The following is a 13,129-nucleotide window of genomic DNA, read 5'->3' as shown; positions in this document are numbered from 1 at the left end:
CTCTCTCCCACTCCCTCCTTCCCTCCCCTTCTCTCTCCCTCCCTCCTTCCCTCCCCCTTCTCTCTCCCACTCCTTCCCTCCCCCCTTCTCTCTCCCACTCCCTCCCTCCTTCCCTCCCCCCTTCTCTCTCCCACAGTGTGGTTTCTTCCGTCGGATCCAGTATGAAGACCAAGTGCCTCAGTACCATGCGGTGAAGATTCCCCATCAGGACCTGCCCCAGTTCCATGAGAGCCAGAAGGCAGGGGTCCTCCACAAGAAAGAGTGGACTACACACTGGAGCGACGGAACCTCCTGATCGACAGCAACAACAAAAACAACAAGGAATTGAATAATAACAAACCCCCGATTCAACCCACATGGCGCTCAATTAACTCTGCGGTGTAATAAATGTGTGCACACAGACTGGCCGTGTACACTTGGGGCTACGTCCTCATTCTTCACCCTTCTTCTGAAGTGGACTTATTAAAGCTGACTACTCTCTCCTGCATATTTATATGGACAGTGATGCTAACTTTCTACATCGTCTCTATAGTCCAGCATTTTGGATTTGAGATCAAATGTTCCGTATGAGGTGATAATGTCATCTTTCACTTGAGGGTATTATTTATACATATCTGATTTACCATTTAGAAATTAAAGCACTTTATAGATCTAGTCCCCCTCATTTGAAGATGTCATAAGTATTTGGAAAAATTTCACTTATAGTGTCAAATGTAGTATTTGGTCCCATATTCCTAGCACACAATGACGACATCAAGCTTGTGACGATCCAAACTTGTTGGATGCGTTAGATGGTTCTAAATACTTCTACATGAATGTGGATGCTAACATGATTATGGATAATCTGGAATCATGAAAGACGATGAGTGAGAAAGTTACAGAGGGTCAAAGATCTTTCCCCCAAGACATGCTAACCTCTCTTGTTATTGGTAATGTTGAGATGTTAGCATGCTAACCTCCCTTGTTATTGGTAATGTTGAGATGTTAGCATGCTAACCTCCCTTGTTATTGGTAATGTTGAGAGGTTAGCATGCTAACCTCCCTTGTTATTGGTAATGTTGAGAGGTTAGCTTGCTAACCTCCCTTGTTATTGGTAATGTTGAGAGGTTAGCATGCTAACCTCCATTGTTATTGGTAATGTTGAGGTTAGCATGGTAATCTCCCTTGTTATTGGTAATGTTGAGAGGTTAGCATGCTAACCTCCCTTGTTATTGGTAATGTTGAGAGGTTAGCTTGCTAACCTCCCTTGTTATTGGTAATGTTGAGAGGTTAGCATGCTAACCTCCATTGTTATTGGTAATGTTGAGGTTAGCATGGTAATCTCCCTTGTTATTGATAATGTTGAGAGGTTAGCATGCTTTGCAGTAGCTTCTAAAACTTTTCTCACTAATCATTATTCACAATTCATTCATGATTTTCTGTGAATATGACATTACAGAGTTGATATGGAGAACTGTTCATCATGGCATTATCAGGATTGATATAGAACTGTTCACAAACATCTTATCTACTCACTTAGATGGAATATCACTCTAATCACCATTCAGTTCCTATGGGGCAAAACCCAAAATCCAACCAAAACAAACTATGACTGCATCCAAGAAGTGTATAGTGTCACAAGCTTGACGTAGTCGTTGCATGCTAGAAATATGGGAGCAAATACTCAACTTTTGAGTATTTACTTAAATACTTAAATCAGATATGAAAATACCCTCAATTAAAAGGTGACATTCTGTCTATCACCTCATATGGGGCAGGGTAGCCTAGTGGTTAGAGCGTAGAGGTGGCAGGGTAGCCTAGTGGTTAGAGTGTAGAGGCGGTAGGTAGCCTAGTGGTTAGAGTGTAGAGGCAGGTAGCCTAGTGGTTAGAGTGTAGAGGTGGCAGGGTAGCCTAGTGGTTAGAGTGTAGAGGTGGCAGGTAGCCTAGTGGTTAGAGTGTAGAGGTGGCAGGGTAGCCTAGTGGTTAGAGTGTAGAGGTGGCAGGGTAGCCTAGTGGTTAGAGTGTAGAGGTGGCAGGGTAGCCTAGTGGTTAGAGTGTAGAGGTGGCAGGGTAGCCTAGTGGTTAGAGCGTAGAGGTGGCAGGGTAGCCTAGTGGTTAGAGCGTAGAGGTGGCAGGGTAGCCTAGTGGTTAGAGTGTAGAGGTGGCAGGGTAGCCTAGTGGTTAGAGTGTAGAGGGGTAGGGTAGCCTAGTGGTTAGAGTGTAGAGGTGGCAGGGTAGCCTAGTGGTTAGAGTGTAGAGGTGGCAGGGTAGCCTGGTGGTTAGAGCGTTGGACTAGTAAACAGAAGGTTGCAAGTTCAAACCCCCGAGCTGACAAGGTACAAATCTGTCGTTCTGCCCCTGAACAGGCTGTTCATGCTAACCTCTCAACATTACCAATAGCAAGGGAGGTTAGCATGTTAACCTCTCAACATTCCACTGTTCCTAGGCCATCATTGAAAATAATAATTTGTTCTTAACTGACTTGCCTAATTAAATGAAGGTTAAAAAAAATAAAAAAAATATGAACAATTGATCTGAAATTATGAAGTATAGAGCCACATGTAAAAATGTTGCATCACTGTCCAAATGCATACACTACATAGTGTACATTAATATGGCATGAAAGTCCTGCCTACTTCCTGGATCATGTCCAGAGTCAAAATATCATCAAATTCATGAAAACATGTCATCTAAAGATGCACAATGCAGAAATCGCTCTGCCATTTCCTGGTGGCTAAAATTCTAATAGTTCGCCAGCTTTTCACACTTGGCATTCTCTCAACCAGCTTCACCTGGAATGCTTTTCCAACAGTCTTGAAGGAATTCCCACATATGCTGAGCACTTGTTTGCTGCTTTTCCTTCACTCTGCGGTCCGACTCTTCCCAAACCAACTAAATTGAGTTTGAGGTCGGGTGATTGTGGAGGCCAGGTCATCTGATGCAGCACTACATTTACATTTACATTTAAGTCATTTAGCAGACGCTCTTATCCAGAGCGAACTACATCACTCTCCTTTTTGATCAAATAGCCCTTACACCGCCTGGAGGTGTGTTGGGTCATTGTCCTGTTGAAATAACATGATAGTCCCACTAAGTGCAAACCAGATGGGATGGCGTATCGCTGCAGAATGCTGTGGTAGCCATGCTGGTTAAGAGTGTCTTGAATTCTAAATAAATCACTGACAGTGTCACCAACAAGCACCCCCACACCATCACACCTCCACCTCCATGCTTCACGGTGGGAACCAGACATGCGGAGATCATCTGTTCACCTACTCTGTGTCTCACAAAGACACGGTGGTTGGAACCAAAAATCGAACAGTTGGACACATCAGATCAAAGGACAGATTTCCCCGGTCTAATGTCAATTGCTCGTGTTTCTTGGCCCAAGTAAGTCTCTTCTTCTCATTGGTGTCCTTTTAGTAATGGTTTCTTTGCAGCAATTTGACCATAAAGGCCTGATTCACACAGTCTCCTCTGAACAGTTGATGTTGAGATGTGTCTGTTACTTGAACTCTGTGAAGAACTTATTTGGGCTGCAATTTCTGAGGCTGGTAACACAAATTAACTTATTCGCATGAGAGCCAGTTTCATCATAATGCTTGATGGTTTTTGCGACTGCACTGAAGAAACTTGAAAAGTTCTTGAAATTTTCCAAATTGACTGACCTTCATGTCTTAAAATAATGGACTGTTGTTTCTCTTTGCTTATTTGAGCTGTTGTTGCCATAATATGGACTTCGTCTTCTACCAAATAAGGATATCTTCTGTATACCCCCCCCACCTTGTCACAGCACAACTGATTGGCTCAGTTGGAAAGACATTTCACTAATGAACTTTTAACAAGGCACACCTGTTAATTGAAATACATTCCGGGTGACTACCTCATGAAGCTGGTTGAGAAAATGCCAAGAGTGTGCAAAGCTGTCATCAAGGCAAAGAGTGGCTACTTTGAAGAATCTCAAATATAAAATATATTTGGATTTGTTTAACACTTTTTTGGTTACTACATGATTCCATATGTGTTATTTCATAGTTTTGATGTCTTCACTATTATTCTACAATGTAGAAAATAGTAAAAAATAAAGAAAAAACCTTGAATGAGTAGGTGTGTCCAAACTTTTGACTGCGACTATATTCCAAAAATATTGTGTTTAAAGCTGGTGTGCAAAAATGAAACTGAAGAACAGGAAGCATAGAAATCGCACACATAGAACAGATAAAACGCTTCTTAGACATGCTTTCAATGAGAATGACAGATCTATAACTCACAATTCTATGTAAATTTGTTCAGGTTACCCAAAATGTTACATATTGCAGCTTTTAGGTATATGTACCATTATGTTTGTATTTGTGGATTCATTTACTTCTACCTGATGCCTTTCAAGAAGGTTTCGATTAAGATGTATTTTTCGTAATCGAAAACGATAGAAGGCATTGGGAAGTGTGTGCAGATCCCCTTACTACACTCTTAGATGCTGTCTAGAATCTAAAAGGGTTCTTTGGCTGTCTCCATAGGACAGAGCTCTCCAACCGTTCCTAGAGAGCTACCCTCTTGTAGGTTCACGCCAACCACTATTGTAACTAACCTGATTCAGCTTATCAACCAGCTAATTATTAGAATCAGGTGAGCAAAAACCTACAGGACGGTAGCTCTCCAGGAACAGGGTTAGAGTGAAAACCTACAGGACGGTAGCTCTCCAGGAACAGGGTTAGAGTGAAAACCTACAGGACGGTAGCTCTCCAGGAACAGGGTTAGAGAGCCCTGCCATGTGAGAACCATTTTGTTTTCCATTTAGGGCCCTTTCTACAGAGGGTTCAACATGGAACCCGAAAGACTTCCACCTGGAACCAAAAAGGGTTCTATCTGGAACCAAAAAGGGTTCTCCTTTTGGGACAGCCAAAAAAACCTTTATGAATGATTTTTTCCAAGTTTTTGACTTGGAGTGCTTCTTGCCCTAACTACTGAACTTTTAGAATACTCAGGTATTCAAACCAGCTACCTTTCAGTTACTGGCCTGATGCACTAATTGCTAGGCTACCTGCTGCCTTTAGACTTACCTGAGAGTTTAAGCTTATGCGTTGAGGAATTCATAATAACACTACATCGCCTAAATAAACATGAAGAAACTACCAAAATATAGGATAATCTAGATAGCAAGTCAATACCTTACCCAGCTCAGAGTTCATGGTGCAGAGATGCAAACTCAAATGTTTTGAGGTATTCAATCATTTAACCTCTAAGGGATCGGTGTCCCCCTCGTGGGCCAGTTGAGCTAACATAGGCTAATGTGATTAGCATGATGTTGTAAGTAACAAGACAATTTCCCAGGACATAGACATATCTGATATAAACAGAAAGCTTAAATTATTGTTCATCTAACTGCACTGTCCAATTTACAGTAGCTATTAGAGTGGAATAATACCATGCTATTGTTTGAGGAGAGTGCACAGTTATGTACCATCAATAAATGAAATGGGCACATTTGGGCAGACTTGATACAGCATTTTGAACGGTGATGCAATGGTTCATTGGATCAGTCTAAAACGTTGCACTTACACTGCTGCCATCTAGTGGCCAAAATCTAAATTGCGCTTAAACTGCACTAATACATTGTGGCCTTTCTTTTGCATTTCAAAGATGATGAAAAACAAAACAACGAAAAAATGTATTTGTTTTTTTCTTTGTATTATGTTTTACCAGATCTAATGTGTTATATTCTCTTAGATTAATTTCCACAAACTTCAAAGTGTTTCCTTTCAAATGATATCAAGAATATGCTTCAGGTCCTGAGCTACAGGCAGTAGATTTGGGCATGTCATTTTAGGCCAACATTTAAAAAAAAATGTTTTTTTCCTTAATAATAATCATTTAATCTGTAAAGTGCTTTTCTCACATCCAAGGTGCAACATAAATGTGAAACCTTGATGGAAAATATGGTTGTAAACAATTGTTTATTACAGTTTTATTTGTATTTGCATAAAAGTGCCTTATGGTAGAACCTGCATTGTAAGTATATTTATAACGGCCTTTTGACTGTTTATTCCAACTTAAACATGTGCTTGTACTGCATTTTAAAGAGGCTATTTACAAAAAGCGTTACCATATTCTGTTGCATTTAGAGGTTCTGAAGGTACGTTATGAATGTCTTCTGGACTGGATGGAAACGAGACGAGGAGCAGAGATCCCTGAGGCAACGGTGGAATATGGAGAAAAATAGGAATAGAATGCATAGAACCCATAGTTATAGAAATAGAATCCCTATTATGTTCTATAGATTATATTTCTATGTGGAGACTTTGTAATGATTAGATATAGCAGGACAATCTTCTTATAGCTGCATGAGAGAATATCAGTGTTCAGAGTTTTTTTTGTCATGATTTTATTTATTTATGATTGGCTGCCCTGTATTACCATTGTAAATACCAACACATCTCTAAGACTAATGAATTCAAATTGACAGCTAATAGAGGGGAGAGTTTGATGAGAATCGACTGGGTTTGTTGATTTCTGTCAAAATGCCAGATCCTGCATTTTGGCTTGTGGACACTAGATGATGATAACACATTCTGGTTTGACTTTGCTTGGAAAGAAATACTGGTACTGTATATATATACACCGAACCCACCCCACTTCTCCTTTACTCAAATCCAGACAGGTGATTGTGTATCTCTATGTTTGACCGGGTGTGGTTCTCAATCAGGGACAGCTGTCTATTGTTGTCTCTGATTGAGAACCATACTTATGCAGCCCTTTTTCCCACCTGTCTTTGTGGGAAGTTGACTTTATTTATGGCACATAGCCTTTAACGTCACGGTTTGTTTTGTAGTGTTTATTGTTTTGTTCAGCGTCTTTTCATTCTAATAAAGAACATGTACCACACTCACCACGCTGCTACTTGGTCCAGTTCCTTCAACGGCCGTGACATACAGACCTATATCTATCCTACCCTGCCTTTCTAAGGTCTTCGAAAGCCAAGTTAACAAACAGATCACCGACCATTTCGAATCCCACTGTACCTTCTCCGCTATGCAATCTGGTTTCAGAGCTGGTCATGGGTGCACCTCAGCCAAGGTCCTAAACGATATCTTAACCGCCATCGATAAAAGACAATACTGTGCAGCCGTATTCATCGACCTGGCCAAGGCTTTCGACTCAGTCAATCACCATATTCTTATCGGCAGACTCAACAGCCTTGGTTTCTCAAATGACTGCCTCGCCTGGTTCACCACCTGCTTCTCTGACAGAGTTCAATGTGTCAAATCGGAGGGCCTGTTGTCCGGACCTCTGGCAGTCTCTATGGGGGTGCCACAGGGTTCAATTCTCGGGCGGACTCTCTTCTCTGTATACATCAATGATGTCGCTCTCGCTGCTGGTGATTCTCTGATCCACCTCTACGCAGACGACACCATTCTGTATACTTCTGGCCCTTCTTTGGACACTGTGTTAACTAACCTCCAGATGAGTTTCAATGCCATACAACTCTCCTTCCATGGCCTCCAACTGCTCTTAAATGCAAGTAAAACTAAATGCATGCTCTTCAACCGATCTCTGCCCGCACCCGCCCGTCAAGCATCACTAATCTGGATGGTTCTGACTTAGAATATGTAGACAACTACAAATACCTAGGTGTCTGGTTAGACTGTAAACTCTCGTTTCAGTCTCATATTAAGCATCTCCTATCCAAATTTAAATCTAGAATTGGCTTCCTATTTCGCAACAAAACATAATTCACTCATGCTGCCAAACATACCCTCGTACGACTGACCATCCTACCGATCCTTGACTTTGGCGATGTCATTTACAAAATCGCCTCCAACACTCTACTCAGCAAATTGGATGCAGTCTATCACAGTGTCATCCGTTTTGTCACTAAAGCTCCATATACTACCCACCACTGTGACCTGTATGCTCTCGTTGGCTGGCCCTTGCTTCATATTCGTCGCCAAACCCACATCTATAAGTCTTTGCTAGGTAAAGCCCCGCTTTATCTCAGCTCACTGGTCACCATAGCAGCACCCACCCGCATCACACGCTCCAGCAGGTATATTTCACTGGTCATCCCCAAAGCCTATTCCTCATTTGGTCTCCTTATCCTTCCAGTTCTCTGCTGCCAATGACTGGAACTAATTGCAAAAATCATTGAAGCTGGAGACTCATATCTCCCTCACTAACTTTAAGCATTAGCTGTCAGAGCAGCTCACAGATCATTGCACCTGTACATAGCCCATCTGTAAACATCCCAACCAACTACTTCATCCCCATATTGTTTTATTTTTTTTGCTCCTTCGCACCCCAATTTCTCTACTTGCACGTTCACCTTCTGCACATCTATCACTCCAGTGTTTCTCTACTTGCACGTTCACCTTCTGCACATCTATCACTCCAGTGTTTCTCTACTTGCACGTTCACCTTCTGCACATCTATCACTCCAGTGTTTCTCTACTTGCACGTTCACCTTCTGCACATCTATCACTCCAGTGTTTCTCTACTTGCACGTTCACCTTCTGCACATCTATCACTCCAGTGTTTCTCTACTTGCACGTTCACCTTCTGCACATCTATCACTCCAGTGTTTCTCTACTTGCACGTTCGCCTTCTGCACATCTATCACTCCAGTGTTTCTCTACTTGCACGTTCGCCTTCTGCACATCTATCACTCCAGTGTTTCTCTACTTGCACGTTCGCCTTCTGCACATCTATCACTCCAGTGTTTCTCTACTTGCACGTTCGCCTTCTGCACATCTATCACTCCAGTGTTTCTCTACTTGCACGTTCGCCTTCTGCACATCTATCACTCCAGTGTTTCTCTACTTGCACGTTCGCCTTCTGCACATCTATCACTCCAGTGTTTCTCTACTTGCACGTTCACCTTCTGCACATCTATCACTCCAGTGTTTCTCTACTTGCACGTTCACCTTCTGCACATCTATCACTCCAGTGTTTCTCTACTTGCACGTTCACCTTCTGCACATCTATCACTCCAGTGTTTCTCTACTTGCACGTTCACCTTCTGCACATCTATCACTCCAGTGTTTAATTGCTAAATTGTTATTACATCACCACTACGGCCTATTTATTGCCTTACCTCCCTAATCTTACCTCATTTGTACACACTGTATATAGTTTTTTTCTATTGTGTTATTGACTGTATGTTTGTTTTATTCCATGTGTAACTCTGTGTTGTTGTTTGTGTCGCACTGCTTTGTTTTCCCTCCCCGGTGTCATATGACTCGTTAGTGTTTAACCTACCTGGTTAAATTAAGGTGAAAAAACCCCCATAATAATAAAAAATAAAAATAAAACATCCGTCCCATAGGACGGTGCACAATTGTCCCTGCGTCGTCCGGGTTTGGCCGGGTTCGGCCGTCTTAGTAAATAGGAATTTGTTCTTAACTGACTTGCCTACTTATATGCCTAATTATATAAAGGTTAAATAAATAAACACAAATATATATATATATATCCAAATGCCAAGAATACTTAAACATTTTGTGAAAACTGTTCATATGTAAGAATACATTGTTTCGAGAATGAAAATGCAGAGGTATCCTTATATAAAATAAATGGAACATTCAAAGGATGAACGCATGTGCTTTTTGTAATTACATTCAGTATGTACAGTATAATAGTAATAATAGGTTAGACTGTGGTTCCTTCATCTTAATGAAATACAATTGCCTGCATGGTTCAATTCACAGATACACTGGGGCAAAAAGTATTTAGTCAGCCACCAATTGTGCAAGTGCTCCCACTTAAAAAGATGAGAGAGGCCTGTAATTTTCATCATAGGTACACTTCAACTATGATAGACAAAATTAGAAAAAAAATCCAGAAAATCACATTGTAGGATTTTTAATGAATTTATTTGCAAATTATGGTGGAAAATAAGTATTTGGTCAATAACAAAAGTTTTTCTCAATACTTTGTTATACAGTAACAACATGGCCTACGGTGATGGTGCCGGAGGGTAGGGCTGCCATCTTATTGACTCTTAACAACCATGTTAGTTTTTTTGCGTTGTTCGTAGCTTGTTTTGCACATAATGTTGCTGCTACTGTCTCTTATGACTGAAAAGAGCTTCTGGACATCAGACATGCAATTATTCACCTCAGAATAGACAAGGAGTTTTTCTTCAATGAGTCGGACTGGAGGGATATACTACAAACACTCGACCAGGCCCCGATCCCCGTCATTTGCTGGAGAAGAAAACAGAGATTTTGCGGAAAAAGATCAAGGTGCCTTGTGAGGATCAGGCAATGAGTGGCTAATCTACCTTTGCCTTCCATCCTGCTAGCTAACTTTCAATCGCTGGAAAATAAATGGGATGAACTGAAAGCACGTATATCCTACCAACAGGACACTAAAAACTGTAATATCTTATGTTTCACCGAGTCGTAGCTGAACGACAACATTAAGAACATACAGCTGGCGGGTTATACACTCTATCGGCAGGATAGAACAGCAGCTTCTGGTAAGAAATGGGGCGGGGGCCTATGCATTTATGTGAACAACAGCTGATGCACGATATATAAGGAAGTCTCAAGGTTTTGCTTGCCTGAGGTAGAGTTAAGATGTAGACCACACTATCTACCGAGTTTCCATCTGTATTTTTCGTAGCTGTCTACATACCACCACAGACTGATGCTGGCACTAAATCCGCACTCAATCAAGTGTATACCACCATAACAGGAAAACGCTCATCCAGAGGTGGCGTTCCTAGTGGCAGGGGACTTTAATGCAGAGAAACTTAAATCAGTTTTACCTCATTTCTATCAGCACCTTAAAGGTGCAACCAGAGGGGAAATAATTCTAGACCTCCTTTACTCCACACACAGAGACGTGTACAAAGCTCTCCCTCGCCTTTCATTTGCAAATCTGACCATAATTCTATCCTCCTGATTCCTGCTTACAAGCAAAAATGAAAGTAGGAAGCACCAGTGACTCGGTCTATAAAAAAGTGGTCAGGTGAAGCAGATGCTGAACTACAGGACTGTTTTGGATCAGAGACTGGAACATGTTCCGGGATTCTTCCGATGGCATTGAGGAGTACACCACATCAGTCACTGGCTTTATAAATAAGTGCATTCAGGACGTCGTCCCCACAGTGACTGTACGTACATACCCCAACCAGCATCCGTCTGTGGTGGTAAATAAACAGCCACGAAAAGTATAGCTGATAACTCTCCAGGCAAATAGTGTGGCCTGCAGTTCATCACAAGATACTGTACTTCAGGCGAGCAAAATCTAGAGACTTCCTTAGATTTCATGTACCAGCTGTTGTTTAGAAATATGCAAAGACCCCCCCTTGTGTGCTGTTCTCTCTTGCCAATGCAGCGTGTAGCCCGCTAGCTGAATATCCATGTCATCATTCAGCCACGATCCCGTGAAACATAGGATTTTATAGTTTTTGATGTCCCGTTGGTTGGACAGTCATGATCGTACCTCATCTAATTTATTGTCCAATGATTGCACGTTGGCGAGTATTATTGACGGTAACAGCAGCTTTCCCACTCGCCTTCTGCGAATCCTTACAAGGCACCCAGCTCTGTGTCCTCTGTACCTGTGTCACTTCCTCTTGCCAATAACTGGGATGTTGGCCTTCTCGGCTGTTCGGAGAATGTCCTGTGTGTCCTACTTGTTGAAGAAAAAAATTTTGTCTAATCTGAGGTGAGTGATCGCTGTCCTGATATCCAGAAGCTCTTTTTTTTGCCGTAAGATACGGTGGCAGAAACATTATGTATAAAATAAGTTATGTTCATGAAGCCACATAACAGCACAAGTAGTTGGGCGCCCGTAAAACTGCTGCCAATTCTTCCGCCGCCATTTTTAGTTGCCTGGTACGGCAACTGCTCGTCCTCCGACCGCAAGGCACTACAGAGGGTAGTGCGTATGGCCCAGTACATCACCGGAGCCAAGCTTCCTGCCATAAATAACCTCTATACCAGGCAGTGTCAGAGGAAGGCCCTAAAAATGTTCAAAGACACCAGCCACACTGGTCATTGACTGTTCTCTCTGTTACCACACGGCAAACGGTACCAGAGCATCAAGTCTAGGTCCAAGGGGCTTCTAAACAGCTTCTACCCAAGTCTAGGTCCAAGGGGCTTCTAAACAGCTTCTACCCCCCCCCCCAAGCAAAAAGACTCCTGAACAGCTAATCAAATGGAAACCCAGGCGATTTGCATTGGGCCCCCCCCCCTTCCCTTCTACGTTGCTGCTCCTCTCTGTTATTGTCTATGCATATTCACTTTAATAACTCTACCTAAATGTGCATATTACCTCAACACTCTGCTCATTGACTCTGTACCGGTACCCCCTGTATATAGCCTCCACATTGACTCTGTACCAGAACCCCCTGTATATAGCCTCCACATTGACTCTGTACCGGTACCCCCCTGTATATAGCCTCCACATTGACTCTGTACCAGTACCCCCTGTATATAACCTCCACATTGACTCTGTACTGGTACCCCCTGTATATAGACTCCACATTGACTCTGTACCGGTACCCCCTGTATATAGCCTCCACATTGACTCAGTACCGGTTCCCCCTGTATATAACCTCCACATTGACTCTGTACCAGTACCCCCTGTATATAGACTCCACATTGACTCTGTACCGGTACCCCCTGTATATAGCCTCCACACTGACTCTGTACCGGTACCCCCTGTATATAGACTCCACATTGACTCTGTACCAGTACCCCCTGTATATAGCCTCCACATTGACTCTGTACCAGTACCCCCCTGTATATAGCCTCCACATTGACTCTGTACCGGTACCCCCTGTATATAGACTCCACATTGACTCTGTACCAGTACCCCCCTGTATATAGCCTCCACATTGACTCTGTACGAGTACCCTCTGTATATAGCCTCCACATTGACTCTGTACCGGTACCCCCTGTATATAGCCTCCACATTGACTCTGTACCAGTACCCTCTGTATATAGCCTCCACATTGACTCTGTACCGGTACCACCTGTATATAGCCTCCACATTGACTCTGTACCGGTACCCCCTGTATATAGCCTCCACATTGACTCTGTACCGGTACCCCCTGTATATAGCCTGCACATTGACTCTGTACCGGTACCCCCTGTATATAGCCCCCACTTTGACTCTGTACCGGTACCCCCTGTATATAGCC

General features: G+C 42.5%; 1 protein-coding gene across 2 annotated transcripts in view; it reads left to right on the top strand.

The window, feature by feature from the left end:
* The window catches only part of LOC115124234 (integrin alpha-7-like), a 122,557-nt gene extending 121,563 nt beyond the window's left edge, over positions 1-994 (top strand). The window contains exon 22 of one of the 2 annotated variants that reach the window (XM_065002073.1): positions 137-994. In XM_065002073.1, coding sequence (XP_064858145.1) covers positions 137-295 — 159 coding nt within the window. In that variant the 3' untranslated portion in view covers positions 296-994. The remainder of the gene's footprint in view (positions 1-136) is intronic. The other variant, XM_065002074.1, reaches the window with a different exon arrangement.
* Positions 995-13,129: the final 12,135 nt, after the last annotated feature.

The sequence above is a fragment of the Oncorhynchus nerka genome, linkage group LG15 (genome assembly GCF_034236695.1).
Source record: "Oncorhynchus nerka isolate Pitt River linkage group LG15, Oner_Uvic_2.0, whole genome shotgun sequence".
In the NCBI taxonomy this organism is placed as follows: Eukaryota; Metazoa; Chordata; class Actinopteri; order Salmoniformes; family Salmonidae; genus Oncorhynchus; species Oncorhynchus nerka.
Note: the sequence above shows the minus strand (reverse complement) of the source record. Positions and strands in the feature narration are given on the sequence as shown.